Source organism: Zonotrichia leucophrys, chromosome 5 (genome assembly GCF_028769735.1).
Source record: "Zonotrichia leucophrys gambelii isolate GWCS_2022_RI chromosome 5, RI_Zleu_2.0, whole genome shotgun sequence".
Lineage (NCBI taxonomy): Eukaryota > Metazoa > Chordata > Aves > Passeriformes > Passerellidae > Zonotrichia > Zonotrichia leucophrys.
The window spans coordinates 46,803,902-46,823,803 of record NC_088175.1 but is presented as its reverse complement, the minus strand read 5'-3'; the positions used below and the strand labels follow the sequence as shown (position 1 = coordinate 46,823,803).

Here is a 19,902-nt window from a genome sequence, read left to right as displayed (position 1 = left end):
TTTTTTTGTGTTTTGTTTGGTTTTATGGTCATAAAAATTCAAGTAGTTTTAAATATCAAGTTACATTCCAATTCTGCTTTCTTTTAAAAGACTTCCGTAATAAAATCACGACTTTCATCAGCACAATTACTAGTTGATTTACTTTGGCATACCCTTCTCTGCCTAGAGAGACATGAATGACACACTTGACTGTTGAATGAGGCATTCAGAGACTTGAAGAGAATGGGTTTTCATCTTCTTTTAAAGTTAACCTTGTGCCAAACTTTTGTAGAGGCTGTGGAGGTGATTATTTCATATTGCATAAATGTCACTTCCTTCATGTAGACATTTTGAAAGGGCATTCTTTGGTCATCACATCACTTCCATTTTAGTCATGTTTGCTCTTGACCCAAATGGAAGCAAACTACCTTTTTATTGTTTCCTAAATGAGGAAAACTTTCCTTGTTTTGTATAAACTGTGTCAGTGGATTTGTATTTCAGGCATATGAATGACAAATTGGGTAATAAATTTCTGAAGTGGGAAGAATCACAGCAATACCTGTCTAGGAGAAATCATGAGAAAATAAATTGATAGATAGAAAGAAAGATGTATATGTGTATATATATATATGTATACATACACATAAATGTGTGTTATTTTTACATTATATCGAATGATTAAAGATTCCATTGTGTGTCAGGAGGATGCCAGAGGGACTCCATAAAGCAGAAATGAACTTACAGTGCATAAACTGGTTTTTCCTATTTTCTTCTTTGTTTTTTTTCTTGCAGGATTGTTCATCTTCAGAAGAATACAGCATTGCTGCAGCACTGCTGCCCCTGACAACTGCCTTCTATAGGGTGAGTGTCTATTGCAACCACTGCTATCTTGTATTTTTTTTACATCACATACATTGTTAAAATGGAGAAAGAGATGACAGGAGATACATGACAGGCAGGAAGATTAATTCTAAAATTTATTAATGTCAATGGAAATCATCAAATGAACTGATATGGACATTACTCCAGAAGGACACTTATTAATGTTGGGTCATTAAGATTGTGAGACACTCCCAGAACTAAATGCAGGCTATATGATGGGTTAGAGAATTATATTGAATTATTGTAGTCACTAAAATAATAGAAAAGAATAATTTCTGATGTTACAACGTAAAAACTATTTATTGCAGTACTACTGTGTTTAATTTGGCATGTTAAACATGCACTGGCCAATATAATACAATGGTCTCTGTAGTACAGTTGGCCAATAAAGTACTTGGCCAAAAGTAAAAGTAAAGTTTTCAGGCTGTGTAGTTGTTCATTTTGGAGGATATTGTGACTGGGTTGTTTTAACTCTGTATTTGTTTTCAATTTCTTGTTTTGGTTTCTTTTTGGGGGGGGAAAGTACATAATGTTTGATAGTGGCAAAATACAGTGTGATAGTAAATACAAAAATGTAAACAATTTTGTAAGTAATTATTTCAGAAGCAGAACTCTTGTAGTATGACTGTATTTATTTCAATGTCCCAATACAATAGCATTTTCACCAATTCTGGGTAGCTCCAATCCTGCTTTTTGGGATGTACATACCTGAGGAGATAAGTTTAGAATGTGGTCTGGCTTGCAGTATTAAATAACTTTGTTTAATGTGAATGTTGTTATACAACCCAGTTTGGGAAATAAGTGCTTGGTCATTGGTACACTGTGATATTACAAAACAATAATTGCTTTAACAGCTTATCTACACATTAATAATATAGCAATTGTAAAATGCAAGCTTCCACCTTCAGTCAGTCATTTTTGGTGTAAATTATATATTACAATCAATTTCTGGATTTTTTTAAACTAGAAAAAGATTCTGTCATGTTGTTTTTAGAATAAAAAATGTGAAACTTTACCAATCACAGAAACCAGAATCATCTGTTGAAGGCAAGAGCAATTTTGACAAACTTAAGTGTGTAGAAGATTTCCTGACATTTCTTATTTAAATTAGTACTTAGCAACGTGTATGGAGCATGAAGTGGCAGGGTTTTTTCCTCTTCTAAGTATTTGAATTGTAAAAATCTTTATTTAAATGTGGTTTAGTTTATACCTGTACATACCCCACAACTGCTTTTAGGGAAGAGTGTACAGAGTATTTTAAAAAATACTCTGTACACTCTTCCCTAAAGTAAAGTAGCATGGTGTGATGCTAAATTTTTCATCCCAGCAAACTGAGTTTCTCCCATCTTTAGATCCAAGTTTGTCTTTCTCTGTTCCCTCTGTTTTGAGTCCTTCAGTAGCAGAATTGTTGTTTCACATTTGCTGCTGCCACAAATACTTAATTTGAGGGAAGAGATAATGAGCTATAGAAATTTGCCTCTTGCCTATTTTACTCTTACTTATTTACTGCATAAGTTCTACATTTTTAAGAAGCTTCTGCTTTCTTTTATTTTCTGGTTTTTAGTTTTGCTTATAAGAATAGCCAAGAGAGTCCACATAGCTCTTTACCTTGAGAGTAGTTTGGGCTGTGGGTGCAGTTTGGTTAGATTCCTACCTTGGTAAAGTCTGATCAAGTAGGCAAAAAAAAAAAAAAAGGAGAGACAATAAAACCAGACTTTTTAATGTAGTATCAGGAGTTTTGAAATAAGCTTAAACAAGTTTTGATTTCACCATCAAGCAGGGCAAAAATCTGGATTGAATATAAAATATATTTAAGTAATTTCATCTACACATTTGTATTTTTTGGTAGAGGTACCAAGATCTCACACCATTTCTCTCACAGAAAGTTCTCTGAAATATTTTTTTAATAGCCTGGACTATTTAACTCTAAAAATACACTCAGGAAACTGTGAGTCCCTTGATGGAAGAAGCATGATGAGTTTTTTAATGTGCCTGACCTGAATTAAAAATTAAAATAACCTGACTATTAACTTGCAAAAGCCAGCTGTTAATACATAATAGAAAAAGAATTTTGTTTTTCCCAGATCTAATCCTCAGGTTCAGTGATGGTCCCCTTTGGTATGTCCCATTAGATACAATTCTTTGGCAAAAGCACTTATTTTGGCATACAACTGTTCATACTAAACACAAACTGACATGCTGTTCGGAACATAAGATTATTGCACTGACTTTGCAATGATTAGTTAAAAGTCAGATTAACAGTTTAAGGTTCAATTTGAGTAGAACTTATACTTTTGAGTAAACTGATTATTTTTGAGTAAAAAATTATACTTTTTGGAGGATCTTTCAGCTTCTCTAGAGGTTTTCAAAATTGTGTCATAGACAAGAGTGAATATATTGTACCTGGCATGAGGCTGTGCTTCAACATGAAGAATTATCTTACCTGTGTCATATGATTGTGTTGATGCTTCCCAAGGAGGAAGCAGTGCTTGGCAGGGTGCAGATGTTTTATTGGTGTTTCTGTTCTCAGAATACCATGTTTAATGCCAGCAGCCTGTTAAATCTCATTTCACCCACCCCTTTTGAGACTGGGCAATGTTCTTAGTAGCCAGGAATAGACAGGAGTTGTGCATCTGACAGTGGCACAGGGTTCCTTTTGTGTGCCCATTGGTGTCATTGCACAGGCAGGGCTCCAAATCAAGTTATCAGTGACAAAATCTGTAGTAAATCTAAAAGTGTAGTAGAGTTCTAAGAGTCTATAGAGTTCAGGCCAGTCTGATATTTTACCATCTATGTTTGCTGTAGCATTTTGATGGGAAATTGTGATGGGATTTCATGTCACAGCATTTCATTGTCAGAGTAATTCCTCTTGCTTCCTATGAAGTAGTGTTAAGAAGTTACATGACTTTGCAGTTCCTTTATGGAGCTACTGTTGTGTTCATGAAATGTTAGGTTTCATTTTATTTATCCAAGACAAAGCAGAGCACAAATGGAACAATTACCTGTTCTTCCTAAATAACTTCACTGTGTTTTACTGAACACAGTGCAGATAGCAAGTGTTTGAGGTGTATAAATAATGAGAAGGACATGGTTGAGTCCAGCAGATAAGCCAAGAAACTGAGCAGTAACACAACTTAAAACTTGGAGGTGATGTTGGTAAGATTCTGGAATGGTTGTGTCATGCATTAGCCTTGAGGGATTTTAAAATATTTTTGGTACAACAGCAGAAAATTTAAAGGAGGGAGCAAGCTGGCATGATGTAACCCATCTTGTCTTAATGCCTTTGCTTATTTAAAAACTAGTCTAGGGTATTTCTACACAGATCCAATTAAAATTACAAGAAACATCACGCTGTGTACAGCGTGCTAGGAGCTCTTGGGATGTCTGGTGAAATTTCAGAATTCTCCCTGAAGTCTGGTGAGTGATCTATTGTGAAACTTGATCAGGCAGGATTTGATCACACTCTAAGTCAGAGCTGATGGGATTAAAGTCATAGACAGGAAGTCAGCACTGGTTGCATTTTTGTGGCCTGGAGTAATAATTGAATTTTTCTAGAAAAAATAGTCCCAACGCTTTTTAAAAATTTTAAATATTGGACACAAGCTGTTAGCAAAATGTGACTCATCAGTGACAGTGGACTTTGGTGTGTACTGTTAATGTCACAAAAACAAACAAATTTTTGCTTCTGGGTTAGGAAAAGGTTTTAGTTTACCATTAGTAATACCATTGGAATTTTGTTTAAAATTGAAACAATATAAATAAAATGTATTTATACGTGAAGATAAAAGAATTTTTCCATGTTTTCATGGTACCAGTGACCCATGCCTAATTGGTACGTGCTCACTTCTTCTGTGTATAAAGTGGAAATGCAGTATTCCTTGGTACTGTGGAAAAGAGGTCTTGTTCTGCGTGGGGGAAGAGAGGAGGAGAGGAAAGGGACCTGTTTTAATCATGTTTTCCTTGCATTAACTCATCCAGGAACAGTTTGGTGCTTGCACAACCAGCGCTGTCCCATCCCCAGGCTTTGGGCTCGCTGTTTGTGCCTGGCTCCCTGCCAGGCTGGCAGGATGTGGTGAGCCCCACGCTGCCTTTCTGCAGGCTCCAGGGCAGCCAGGCAGGAGCAGGGCAGGCTCCAGTTCCAGCCTGTCCTGGGCAATGACAGGGAGAATGGCACAGCAGCACAGCTGCCACCCCAGGGTCCCCAGTGCTGCCCCTCCATCTGCCCTCCCTGCGGCTCAGCCGATCCCTGGCGCTCTGGTCAGTCTCTCTTGCATCCCTCACCCACTGAATGTTAGACAAACAAATGTTAGACACAATTGTGTTCCCCTCTCAACATGATTGTGCAGATTATAGTAAAATTTTCCACCTCTCATGGTTCTTTTCCAAAATTTTATGACTAAAATGTTGTGGTTAAACTGTGTATGGTCACTTGTGTTCCCATACCTTTCTACCACATTGCACAGTCCACAGTAACACACTTGCAAATTTTCTGTTTTTTGGCATTCAGAAGTGTTTGAATAAAGGAAATATCATCATAAAAATGCACTAGTCTAAGAGTAAAGTTTTCTCTGTGTAGATGTTATGAATGGGGTTCCACATTTATAGACAAGCATTTCTTTAAATGGCAGTATTCAGAGCAGGATTATTTTTCAGAATCATAGGTTAATTAGAAAGTGAGAAATTAATTTAAATTTCTGAGTCAGTTGTTTTTAATGGTTTGCTGTATTGCTGATCTAGTTTAGGCAAAAAATAACCCAAATGCAACAAAATTTCTCTCAGTTTGGATGTATTACATTCAAATTGACATTTGTCTTTTAGCAAGATGCACTGGAGACTGCTTTTGAATTTTTATGTGTCTAAATTATGTAATTCTTGGGAGGGAGACAGGGAAAAACTGATTTTTTTAATTGATTATTTTTAATGCTTCTAAGCCACAAAATTTCAAATAAAATTTCAGTTGGATACTGATGTGAATTTTTTTGTAGAGTTTGAAATGGAATGAGAGAAATGAGTCTGCAGCTTTGCAGACTGGGGCTGGCTGAACTCCTTAGGAATGGCATCATTGGGCTGTTCATCTGCATGGCTGCCCATTTTTCATTTGTACTCCATGTTCCTGTACTTTTGTTGAAAAGGAAAGAGAATTACGTAAAATCAGAGACTTTTTGAGAGTTTTTAAAAGAACAACATTTGGTCTAAATAATTTAACTTAAAATCTTTGAATATAGTACAGAACTTTTATTCAGGTCATCTTAAGAATTATCCTGGCAGCATTTTTGTGAAGAAAAGGATTTTAGTCCAAGGGATTTCTTTATAATCTTCAAGGAGAATACAAAATTGTGAGTTAAGTAAGAAGCTAAATTAATAAAAAAATGTGAAACTGGAAGTATTTTGTGTTAATGCACCAATAGATATCATTTGAATGCTTTCCGTAGTGAATTATATGTGTTTCGCATAGCACAGTAATAAAATGAAAGCAATTTGAGTGTGTACTTCCCTAGCTGAAATGGATTACCAGGTTTCAGTAACAGTTATGGCAGATACTCAATGGAAGAAAGCCTTTACTCCTTGAAATGCCTCCTGAGTAAATGAGTGCTCAACTCCAGAGCCTGGAGCTGGGTGTAGGAGGGATTCCCAATTTCATGGATGAAGGCTTTCTCTGAAGATTGGAGGCAGAACTAGTGAAATTCAGAACAGTTTATAATATTTTAATCATTATCATGACACCCCCCCCCCCCACTTCCAAGAGAGACCCAATTCAAGGTTAATTATGTAACAGAAGCTTCATAATTTGAAATGTGCTCTTTTGTTGTGTAGCAGCAGCTGTGAAGTCACAGGGAAGATACTCCACTCCATGAAAGGCTCATAGGGAAAATCTGTGGTGATGGGTGAAGAGTTGATTGCATTTTTGTGTCATTGTCAGGCAGATTTTACAGTTAGTATCAGCTGGAATCTGTGGAATATTGGGAAACAGTGGCATAATTTGGTACTAACATTATCTGTGTTACTCAATGACAATATTACATTAGTGTATATTTTAGAATTTGTGTAAATACCAGGGAATTGCATAAAGCTATTGGATGATGCAGGTAATTTAAAAAGCAAAATTAGTGGGGTTTTTTACATTTAACATGAGTTTTGATTTTTAACTTTAATTTCTGCACAACTGTGATTGTCCCAAGTAATTCTCATAATCAGCAGCATGCTTTTAGCTTCCTAGAAAGCTAGGAAGACTTTCTGTAATATGTTAGCTGTCTACCCTGAAATATTTTCATTCTTGCACCTAGTTATTGTGCTTCCTTCTAAAACTTTCTGGTGTGCTTGGATTAAAATCACTTCTACTTTAAAATTCTTCACTCTTGAATTGCTGGCTTTAATTTAGGAAACTCCCATCGTGAAAGACTTCCTTTATTGTCTTGGCAAGGAGTTTTGTCTGCTTCCATTAATTTTCTTTTTGTATCTCTATTCTGCCAGTTCTGATACTATCTTAGTCTATGGAAATGTTTTTGTGACTGAAATAGTATTAAGTAACATTATTTTTAGTACTAAAATTATTTTATTTATCATTCTCAGAATGCTAATCCCTGTAATATAAAAATACATTAACTTGCCTGCTTAAAAGGAACATGGATGTATCATGTAATGGATAATAGAGAATAAGCTGAACCACAAAGGAACATTTACAACATTATCGAGTGTCTATATGAGCATTATTTACATTCCTGGAAAATCCAGGAGCCTTACTTGTGGACCAGAACTGCTGGTGTTGCTTTTTTACAAAAGAACAGAAAAATGAAGATACTTAGCCTCAAGAGCTTACAACAAGTATTTGAAGTAAGTGATAATACTTGAAGCCAGTTTGAAGAATTGGAAGGAAGCTGTGGAGTCATCATTATTGCTCATGATTCATGACAGTCATCATTATTCATAATAATCATTACTCTTGGTGATTCTGTGCACCAGTAGGTTAATTAGGGCTGGAGTTTTAATAGACATGACGTAAAAGCAGGGTTTTATTGACTTCTGAGAGAGAATAATGTGGTTACTTGGCAGGTGCTTATGAATATGAGTGGGGTCATGGAAGAGCATTTTTAAGGCAATGGTCAAAGTTCTGTCAATATTTCCAAACACTCCTCCAGTCAAATTTTTATTACATCCATTAAAAGTTCTTTTCGTAGAAATATTATAGTTCAGTAAATTATTTTTGTAAAAGCAAACATATTTCTCATGTTAAAACAGGAATCTGAGGATTCTTGTTAGAAATGATGGAGTGTTTTTGCCTTACCCCTTACTAACACAGGCACCCAAATGTCATCCCTGATCCTTAAGATTTTAACTTGTGCACTCTGCTTCTGATAGATACATAATACATGCCTGTAGAATACATTTTATGTCTTTACAGTAGAGCATATCTCACTTCCAAAATTATTTTTAGGTGAGGGAAAAAGAAATTAAACAGGAAAGTATAACACAACAGGTTAGCATGCTAATAGGAGAGACTAACTGGAGAATGTTTATAACATGTGTCTTTACAAGGAATTTAGGAAATCAATTACTGTGGTAACGTTGCTCTGTTCAAGAAGATGGCTTTCCCAGAATGATAACATAATGGAAAACCTAATTTAGCAATCTGTAGTTCCTTTCCTTAGTGGTTTGTGGGAGGCAGTACTTGGTCAGGAAGAAAAAAAAAGGAAATTTCCCCCAGTTAAAATGAGACGTAATGATGAATTGTGTAGTAAATTGTGTGTTAATGAGGGACTGACCCACTATTGCCTGGAATAAGGAGAAATCTTTCTGTTGCATTTCCTCTATATTGAATCACATCATTTGTAACTGATTTACATAACTCTGGCTTAAGAATTTTGAGTTCGTTGTTGCCCATCTCTTTACGTTGTTACTTCTAGGGGGGATTACAGTGTTACAGAAATTCTGATTCACTTCGAATTTTCACCCTGAAAGAATTTCTGGTGGCTTAATTAAAATCTAGTAAAACTTCTGAGCTTAATGTGAAGGAATGTAAATGAAGTAACAGAGTTCCCCCTGCGTTTTCCATATGTGTAAGTTCAGCTTTGCCTCCTCATCACCACGTCCTTATCCCAGTAGAACGGAACTTTCTGCATGAAAACACAATTTCCTTCATTGAGTTCCATCTCATTGTGGCATTATTCTCTGTCATGACTTGAGCACCACTATTTTATGTTTACATGAGAGAACAAATGCTTACAGATGGTAAGGGAGAGAAATTGCTGGTATATTTGTGTGTATTGCCTGCTGCTCTGTGAATGTCTCAGTTGCCATCCTAGATAGCTCATCAACAATTTAAACTGAGTGTGACCAAAGAATTGATGTGTCACAAATGCTTTTCTTCCTTACACAGCCAAGTGATTTAAGCCCATAATCAGAGTTTTTATCTCCTACTCTTGTTTTCATCCATATCCCTGCATATTTTTTTCCATTTGCTGCTTCTGTACCCTTCATGATGGTACCTGCAGTTGGAGTTCTTGGTAGGATGCTCTTCTTGATTTCCTCTGATTAATCACAGCCCTCTAAACTTGTGAATACCCATTAGCTCATTATCATGAGTTCATAACTCTGTGCCAGTGAGAATTCACAGGGCAGGTGTGTGGCTCTCCTCTTCCTCATGCACTGCACGTGCCCAAACTGCACCTAATGTCTGGCAGAACTGACAGATAATATCCTGCTCTGTAAGGCACTTCCATTCAGCACCTCCACAGTCATTTTCTTTGTTGGTCAAACTGGATTTTGATTGGTCTCTCAAATGACTTAGCTCAGAGTGCAAGTTCAATTTTCTTGTTCTTACTTTCAGAATTCTTCATAGTGTTGTGGTTCCTGATTTTGCTCATCCTCTTTCTTTCACCTGATCATGTAGTATATATATCATTTATAGTGCCAAGATGATATCTACTACTGTTAAAATTTTATGAATTTGCGATTTATATTCTGTATTGTACCCTTACACCTTTCAAATTTGCTCATCCTGTTCTTGAGATCTACTTGAGGACTATTGTTTTAATAGTTCCTTCAGATAAGGAAATGCTACATACTGAGCGAAATTCAGAAATAATTTGACCAGGGTAGATAGAGAAAGCTCCCATAGAAGAGGGAAAATAGTAATTAAAGAGCCATTAGAATGAAGTGATGGAAGAACTTAAGTCGTTACTTTATTACCACCTTGGGGGATTACTTAGATGCTCTGCTTAGCTGGGCTTTAAGTTATGTATCAGGTCACCCGTAATTCTAAGAACCATTATTAGAATATGGATAAAACCCATAAACTTGTGAGATTTACAGGGTTTGTTTATTTCTGAGCACAGACCTGGATAACAGTTTTGTTGCTGTGGGTTGTTTTTGTGGGTAGAGCCAATGCCACCATTCCAGTGCACGCACAGGTGCACACTCACTGCTGAACCACCTGATCCAAAGGGATTCAGTGACTTTTTAGGAGATTTGCAAAATAACTGTGTCAAAATAATATGAAAAACTCTTCAGATGGATTCAACACTTCAACTGAGAATTTGTGAAATCTGTATCTTAACTAATGGATTTAACACACCAAAACTTCATTGTGATGTATAGAGAGAGAAAAATCAAACTATTTCTCATCCACTTTGTGGAGTTTAACCTTATTTAGAACTGTGAAGTTCTGGTATGAAAATGTAATTTCTTTTTTGTGGGACCTGAACATACTATTTCAGTTTCCTTTCTTTCTTTGTGTAACAGAACTGTTTAAATCTCTTTTTTTTCTCTTTGGAGAAAGAAGTATGTTATAATGTGTATTATTTAATGTTACAGGGAACTTTGTATTAGCATATATCCATCTTGAGAAATCCATGTAGAAATCTGAGGTATTCTGCATGGCTTTAAGTAATGGTTAGTAAATTACACATGACCTTCAGGAATCTGGGATTAGAGATCATGAGTAATTAGATGTTTAAGTGACTTTTGCCAGAAAATGTATACAGTAAATAAAGCTCCATCCAGAATTACATCCCAGTTTTGCAAAATTCTAGAATTCTATTGCCCTCTGCTGGTTTAGTGTACCTGGCGGTGATTTGGTAGCACTGAATTATGAGTGAATTGACCTTCCTTTTATTTTTCATGCTGAAATAATAGTAGATAAACAATTTAATAGGCTACTTTACTACTCATTTTATTTTAAAATAGAAGTCAATCTTGAGTCTGGCTTGGTGGCAGGAGAGGGGGCAAATTGTTTTCTTTTTTGTTGCCGGGATTTTCAGGTTGGAGACGAAACTCATTTTAGTATTTCACCGTTTGTTTCTGAAGCAATACGATAGAAATCAACAGAAGCTTTGCAGCTCTTCCTTCATGCTTTTATGACATTTCCTCACATTTGTGTGCATGATATGTGTGGGTATAATTTTATACTTTAGACCAAATAGGAAAGCCATCCATTGAATTGAATTTTTTGACTGATGTTATCCATGCAGCACAGAGTTGAAAACATATTCATGTACAATTATACTTGTTGGAGTATGTGTGTGTAATGGCTTTAAAGTGAGAGAGGGTAGAACTAGACTAGATAATAAGAATAAATTGTTAATTGCAAGGGGGATGAGACATGAGGGAGGGTTGCCCAGAGAAGCTGTGGCTGCCCCATCTCTGGAAGTGTTCCAGGCCAGGATGGATGGGGCTCTGAGCCACCTGGGAGACTGGAGGTGTCTCTGTCTATGGCAGGGCTGTTGGAACTGGATGATCTTCAAGGCAAGCCATCCTGTGGTTCACTCTGTGCTGCAGGGGGATCTGCAGGTGGGATGTAGATAAGGCTCTGTCCTGCTGGTCACTCAGTGAGGGCTGATCCTGGGGACAACTTTGAAGTTTTTGGGCTTAGCAGGATGTGTGTGGGCGCAGCATGGATGTGCCTGCAGGGCTGGCTGGTGGAACATGTTAACATGCAGAATTTGGTTTGCATCTCTTGGCAGGGATGGCTGCAGTAACTGGTACCTGCTGCTGGTGTGCAATAGGTGCTGACTGGATGTTTATCTAAGCAGGGACAGGGAGCAGCTCTTTAAATTAGCAGTGCACTGTGTCCTCATGACCTCTAAGCCTGCAGATTCCAGGGATAAGTGTACCCAGTAGAGGAGGGTAGGAGCTTGGGCATGCAAAGGTGCTGCATTGGCTTCCTCAGAGGGGTCAGATGGTGACCACAGCCAGTGATTCCTCCAGGAGCTGAGGAGGAAGCTCCTCTTTGCCTTCAGCAGCATCCTCCTCACTTGTTCTGCTGCATTTTCTCAGCTGATTATCCTAATCAATAATTCAGACTGTTAGTTGGACACAGAAAGACACATTTTATTTCTGTAGTAAACTGGATTTCTCTAAAAAACAGTGCACTGTTGAGTTTGCCCCTTCATTTCCATAACTGAGACAAAAAAGCAGTTAGGTATATTCATACTTGGGGTTTTATTCTTTTTGATTTGAAAATCACTTTTCAACTTCACAATCAATAGCTAGATCCTCCGCTTTGCTATAATAAAATTCCTTCTTTAAGCTTTTGTGGTGTAAAGGGTAGTAACTGCTGAGTGACCAGCACAACACATGCTTTTCTTTACCTGAAACAAGCAGTCTAGATAATTTAATGTTACAGAGACATTATTTGAGGGCTTGGACCCTCCAGCAAGTTTGGGAGTCTTGGAACTGTTGCGTGTTTCTTACTGAGTTGCAAATATCATTTTTACAATCAGGAGTATCCAGTGTAGGGAACTTGGAAAAAATTCTAGGCAGGTGTTACCCAGTACCTCTCAGTAAGGTGGAAATAATGGCAAGATAATTCCTGAATTCAGGAAGTTGCCTGTATTGTCTTACATAGCAAGTCCCAAACCCACTTTGTGTTCTCACAAACTGTAGTATGTAATTCATTATTTTGATAGGGGTAAGGTCTGTTTCATACAGAACTTGGGAAGGGAGCATTTGGGGGTTTTAAGTTTCATTAATCTGTTTAAAGGACTCAGTGTCCTTTGCAGAAGTTGACTGATTTTCTGCTGGTTGTTATAATTTACACCTCAATGCTCTTTCTGTCATACTGACGGCTTTAGAATAAGGACTTCATCAGTTCAGAACTATTTTTATTATTTTCTTCTGGGGTCTCTTTTAAGCTCTCAGTCCCTAAATCTTCCCTTACAAATAGGAAATTCTTTTGCTGCCCCCTGCATTCATGCTGTCTGGCAGGAGTGAGTTACTGGAACAGAGGGAGAGCACAAATATCAGTATAGTTTAGCTGCCCTGTGGAGAGCTAGGTGAAGATGTGTTTTATATATGTAGTATTTCATGATGGAAATCCCCAAACTACTGTTCTACTTAAACTGGAGAAATTCTGAGCAAATTCTTTGGAGTGCAGCAGTAAACATTGGGGCCCTTTTGATGTTTTAGGTGAGTTTCCATTCTAGGGAAATGGGCTGACTAAGCACTCTCAGCATAGAAAATATAGACACTGCAAACTTCATGGAATGCTTGTGTTTGTACCAAGAGTATTTTTAGTGCATGGGTTTAGGCTGCACAGAAACAACATTGTGCTTCTTGAGGTTGGTATTGTTACTGCTTTTTTTACAAACAAACTAACCCAAACAAGCAGAGAATCCAAAGTGATTTTGCCCAAAATAACTGTCAGAGCCAGGAACTGCAAGTCCTGATTTTGATTCTGTGCTCTGGCCACTATCAGGTTTTGCCATTTGTTTCAACACATGCAGGTGATGAGAAGGATAATATTTATGATCACTGGGCTTTTTTTGATGTGTTTTCTTTCATGCTTTTGTAAACAAACTTTTTTTTATTTGGTCTAGGAGTTGTTATTATCAGTGTTGATTTACGTTATTATATGTGAACATAAATCTCCATTGTTTAAAAATTATGTTTTGTTCATGGTTTTAAATTATGAGCACAGGAAGAGCTTCTAAAAGTCCCTCAGCTTTCCTGTCATGTTTGTCCCCATGTGAAAATCATTTATCCCATTTTTATTTCTTTAGACCCACTTTTAGGAGCTTAAACTTCTTTTTGAGTTTGTGTCAAAGATCACCCCTTTTCTACCCAGTTTACCCAATTAGCTGATGTGGGTTGAGTCATCAAAGGCAACTGAAGATGTTGACAGCCAACTCACTCCTTTGTGTGCATTTACTGCACAAATTGACATGAGTTAACCCTACCAACTAGCTAGGCTTGAGCAGTCTTTTTATTTCCTTTCTCCTTTTGGTTTTCTTTCCCCTTTTTCTTTTCTTTCTTTCCCCCTTTTACCTTCCCCCTCTTCTTGACATTCATACTCCCTTTTTGCAGACCTGCTGTGACTGGGAATTCAGTCCCAGTGAAAAAACAAATAATAAATCAAAGTAAAAGTCATGACATGGCTTTAGCACTAACCTTTGCTTTCAAGCTATGTTGTGCATGTTTTTATTCCATGATTTACCCATCATCCCTATTCCTCTGTAACACAGGTTTTGTGCATCTGGATTTTGAGGTAGGTCAATGATTGAGCCAGATCAGTTTGTGCCCCTGTGATGTGTCTTTTGTATGATTAGGTTTTTTCAAGGGAATGTCCAGCAGTCCCTACAAAGAGGAGTAGGACACTGTTTGTGCTGACCTGTTCTGGGATTTAGCAGCTGGATCAGGCTTGGGAGATCAGTTATCATTTCCTGTGATCTGCCATAAGCTGCACCACAACTGAAACTTAGGCATGTGGTAACCAAACCAGATATCTGCTCTCTCAGTCTGCATTGAACATTGAACATTGTTTGAGTAGATACAGATTTCTTAACAGGTTACTAAGAAATTTTGATTAAATTCTTTATGATCAAATTAAAATGATTCTGCTCACTTATAGATGGCTAAGCACAAGAAGGCACTTCAGTGGGGTAAATTCTATTAGCATGCCACATAGCCTTTCCTCAGATACAGAATTTTCTAGAACCTTTGATAGGGAATAAGTACATGGCATATGATCAGGACTTTTAGTTCATGCTGTGCTTGGAGGAGCCTAGTAAAGAAAACACAATTTGAAGAATTGCAAAACCGGAAATCTGTAAACCAGACTGCAAAATTTTTGGTTGTAATTTCCTGCCCTTCCATTTGAATGCCCAAGTGCCAGCCAGGGAAATATTGTAAGTACTGGCTGTTCTGTACAATTCCACAATTACAAATATTAAATGGAGTAGTATTCATGCTCTCCAGGAAAGTGGTTCACAACATAATCACTACAATAAAATCTAAGTTCTAGATATTGTGTGTTTCAGATAATGGGTAGTATTGTGAGTGAAAGCCATTAAATGAGGCACCCAGTAATATACTTTATTCTTCAGGTCTGCTGCAGAAATAATCATAAGCACAAATTCAGATTACCTGCTTCTTTGCTACATGCAGTATACAAGACATTGTTTTGTGGCCTTATTTTTTTAAAAAGTAAGAATATGATAAAAGATTTCATTATTTGGGTCATTGAAATAAATTTCCTTTCTTTGTATGTTGTTATCAAGAATATTAAACAACTCTCTGGGAGACCAGTGCAACCTAAATAAATAGAAGTACTTGAAAAAAATGGTTCATTCATAATGACTAATGCTGTAACAATTCTGGGTTTGTTTGAGACTTTACAGTGATCCAGACTTGTGACTTCGAAGAACATACTCAAATTAGCACTCTTTCAGGAACTGGATTTGGGTCATTCAGTTCAGTAAATAACACTGAAGATAACGATTTATTTAATCTTCTGCTGTTGCAACAAATGCAGATTATCGAAAGGACTCAGCTGACACTCAAATTTCATTCCTACAGCTCTAAATAAAATGAGAAATAATTTTCATCTGTTTGAATACTGCTTTCTGTGTTGTACAACTAGGTTATTAAAAATACTGTAGTTTGTTGGCAAGGAAGATGTTTTATATTACAAATATGTTCTGTACTGTTATCACAAAATTCTTACCTCAGTTCTCATTTTTCTACTGTGAATCAAGAAGACCATGCCTGGCACTGGCATTAGACTTGTATACAACCTCCCTGTGTGTTAATTTCTTGAATGGCACAAAACTGAAGATAATTTCTCTAGCCCATATTGCAGTACAAAAGTTGACAAAACTGAAGATAATTTCTCTAGCCCATATTGCAGTACAAAAGTTGATATATTTCCTATTTCAGTCTGTGCTACACAATCACACATATGCACATATGTGTGGGTCAGTTCTGAAGTCATAGCCTTTAAAAAAATTGAATAATAGGACTGGTTTGTCAACTTTGCACATTTTTTGCTTTCAGAAATTAGCACCTGGGGTTAGTCAGTTTGCTTACACCTGTGTGCAAGATCATCCTATCTGGACTAACCAGCAGTTCTGGGAAACAACCTTCTATAGCAACGTGCAGAATCAAGTTCGCTCCCTCTACCTTACAGCCAAAGATGACAACCATGCAGTGCAGTTGAAACAAAAGGTATGAGACTTTATTAAAATATTAAAGTAATACTTTTATTATTAACTGTCTCTCGGTTACAGAGAGTTATGTTTTTTCCAATTTTACATGTTTTTCTTTAATTTTCTCCTGTATTACACAGTGTACAATAGCATGAGAAATGATAGAAATTTACATTTATCTGCAAAGCATTATAATTTGATGTTAGCTCAGCTTAGTGTGGAAAAAGCATTTGCAAGATGCCTAGTCATTCATGAATTTAACATCAGGCTTTAGGTCACTAATATCAGCTGCCAGATTCCTTTATTCTGCTTTGACTGTGTGCCATCTACCTACTTGCTTTAAGCTAATGCTAGAATTGGACTCCAACATATAAAAACATGAATGTTTCAGCTGGTCTGGAAGCTATTTATATAAAAGCTTCCCTCACCTGAACATCCTAGGAATTTGGAGAATATTGCCAACATCTAGGCATGAGCTGCACATTATTTCTCAATCTGATTTATGCTTGTTCTTATTTGGGCTAAGTGGATAAGCTGAGGAGAGCAGCTGTGTTAAAATCACTTAAAATCACCACTCTGAAGAAACATGGAAGATTGGATGGCATAAAAAAGACCTTAAAAGCAATGATGTTATTTAGATCTGCCCACTTTGTGCTACTGGTGCATTTCAGTAAACTGCTCTCAAACCTCAGTTCCCATAACCATAACTCTCCTTAAAATCTGTTGAGGGTAGTTATTTGCTCTTTATTTTTAAATGAAAATATAATTTAAATAACTGAAGAAATTTAATTAGGAATGTAATAAGTAAAGCTTTGGCCAAGCATTGGGGTTTTTTTGTTGGAGCTTTATTTTTTGTTCTATGTCTTTATATTTCTTTCTCTGTGTCTTCTAGGAGAAAGCTCCTGCAGACCAGGAGAAGACAGCAATGGACCTGGCTGCTGAGCAGCTGAGGTTATGGCCAACCCTTAATAAACAGACACAGCAGGAGCTGGTCCAGAATGAGGAAAGCACAGTTTTCAGCCAGGCCATTCATTTTGCCAACCTCATGGTCTACCTGCTGGTGCCCCTGGATACAAGTAAGAACAAGCTGCTGAGGACATCAGCCACTGGGGACTGGGAGAGTGGCAGCAACAGCATTGTCACAAACAGGTGGGTACCCAAGGCCAGGGCTTATCCAGCAGGATGGGCCACAGCTTGCACAATGGCTGTACTCTAAATATCAGATTGTTTCAGCGTCTTCACTTCCTTTCAAGTTCAGTAGTTGAGTAGAAGTCTAACATGATTCCTCTCAAATAACAGAATTTTGTCTGGGGTGATTCCATTTAAAGGAACATTGTATTGTCCCAGTAAGAATTTTTAATCTAGAAATGCAGATGTTGAAGACAAACATGGGGTTTGGTGAGAAAGAAAACAGCAGCCCCAAGCCGACTCTTAGTTTTTATATAACTTGAAAAAAACACTGTATGAACCTAAAATCAAGACAGCATTTGTATAGCTTCTATAAAATCATCATTTCTGTGCAACAGCTGCAAAGGAGGAAAGGCACCGAGGTCACAAAAAGCAAGAGGACTAAACCACAATGGCAAAGGTTAAATTACTAAGGAAGCAGTAGGAGTTTAACACCAGTTCCATTCATTCCCTAGCATGCAAATCCAGGACATTTCATAACAAGCCTTCCTCCCTCTTTGTTTATTGTCTTCATTATCACCTCTCTGTACAAATTCTCACTTGATAAAATTATAGAACACTATGTGAGTACATTGGCATCAAGTAAAATACTATCAGGGTGAAGCTCCCCATGGAGTTATTAATTTCTGCTGACTACACACCTCTAATCTCAGGCATTAGGATGTGCTCAGTAGACTGCTTGTGGTGTATGTTGCAATCTATGAATTTGGCCCCAAATATTATTATGGGAGGCATTTTTAGCCATTCAAAGTATATCTCCCACTGACTTGCTTGCTTATCTAATGCACAAAAAATTTTCCTTAGGATCTTTTTAGCTTTTGATTGCTTTGCTCTGGAAACTAAATATACAATTAATGATCATATATATATATATATGACTATATAACTGGATATTTGCTTACCACGTGTTGCGAATACTTTACTTGACTTTATGAAGGGAAAACATAGACCTCACTTCCAAAAAGCTGTTTTTTTCTCTTCTGGGCCTATCTGTGCTGGACTCATGGAGAGAAAATTGTCCAATGTCATCATTCATGAAGTTTTGGCAATGAAAGTACAATGTAATTGTGGTACCACCATATGCTTTCTGCAAGGTTTGTGAATTGTAATTAGGAAAAACTCACACAGATTGTCAGTGTCTGTTCAAGTGTCACGTGTGCATCCCTAGCTGAATTGTTCACACTTGTTACTGCTTTTATTTGTGCCCTTAGCATTGCAGGCAGCGTTGCAGAGAGTTATGACACTGAGAGTGGGTTTGAGGACTCAGAGAACAATGATGTTGCAAATGCTGTCGTGCGCTTCATCACCAGATTTATTGACAAGGTCTGCACAGAAAGTGGGGTCACACAGGATCACATCAAGGGTCTGCACTGCATGATACCAGGTAGGAATTGTCACAAAGAGGTGCTTTATAGTATTTTTTCTTTTTCTAATTAAACAAATGCACTTTCTAATTTGAGTTACCTTCAGATAAGTTAGTGTGTTAGATTTCTTTTCCAGGCTGTAATTGCTGTTGAATGTCGAATAATTATTTCCTTGGGGTCAAAATTTGAGAATTATCAGAGTTTTAATTACAGGAAAGCTTCCTCTTTCCCATTGTGTGAGACTTCATTAATCGTTATCCTGCTTTTCAGGCATTGTAGCAATGCACATAGAGACTCTCGAGGCTGTCCATCGTGAAAGTAGGAGGCTTCCACCAATACAGAAGGCAAGTGTTATGAAACATATTTGTATTCTTTACAAGTAGTAGAATCATTAAATCTTGTCATCTTTTTTTCCCTCACATAATGTTATGAGGAAATATCAAAACATTAAAAGAAAATTTCCACTAGTGATAAATAAAGTGCTTGGCTTTGGTCTCATGAAATATGAAACTAGTAGAGCCAGACTTCTGATCATAAACAAGCTGTTGCATGCCCACTGCTTTTTGTGACCCATTTCTCTTCCTTGAGTCCAAACTCCATCTCCCTTCTTTGGACTAAGTGTCATAACAATTTTGTTTTTAAGCTTTTAATGACAAATATTATTGCTAGCCTGAAGTATAACACTGCTTTATACTTACACTTCCATTTATTTGCATCAGCCCAAAATTCTACGGCCAACTTTACTGCCAGGAGAAGAATTTGTTTGTGAAGGTCTCCGTGTGCTGCTGGATCCTGATGGTAGAGAGGAAGCCACAGGAGGACTGCTTGGAGGGCCTCATATCCTCCCTGCTGAAGGAGCTTTGTTCCTTACCACTTACAGAATTATTTTTAAAGGCACTCCTCATGATCAACTGGGTAAGAAAATCCAAACAGTGGTAATTGTGGTCCTTCAAATAGGCAGGATTTTGAGCTGGCCTGTCCACCTATTCAAGCATCAACATCATGAAAGAGTTTTTTTTTCAGACACTGGAAGCAAGTGAAAGGAAAAATATTAATGAGTTGCTATGCTA

The 19,902-nt window shown here is 37.2% G+C and overlaps 1 protein-coding gene across 8 annotated transcripts in view; it reads left to right on the top strand.

Moving 5' to 3' along the window:
* The window catches only part of SBF2 (SET binding factor 2), a 232,709-nt gene that overhangs the window by 166,709 nt on the left and 46,098 nt on the right, over positions 1–19,902 (top strand). For all 8 annotated transcript variants that reach the window (XM_064715108.1, XM_064715105.1, XM_064715104.1 and 5 more), the window contains exons 17-22: positions 772–840; positions 16,129–16,299; positions 17,173–17,429; positions 18,680–18,852; positions 19,103–19,176; positions 19,552–19,747. In XM_064715108.1, coding sequence (XP_064571178.1) covers positions 772–840; positions 16,129–16,299; positions 17,173–17,429; positions 18,680–18,852; positions 19,103–19,176; positions 19,552–19,747 — 940 coding nt within the window. The remainder of the gene's footprint in view (positions 1–771; positions 841–16,128; positions 16,300–17,172; positions 17,430–18,679; positions 18,853–19,102; positions 19,177–19,551; positions 19,748–19,902) is intronic.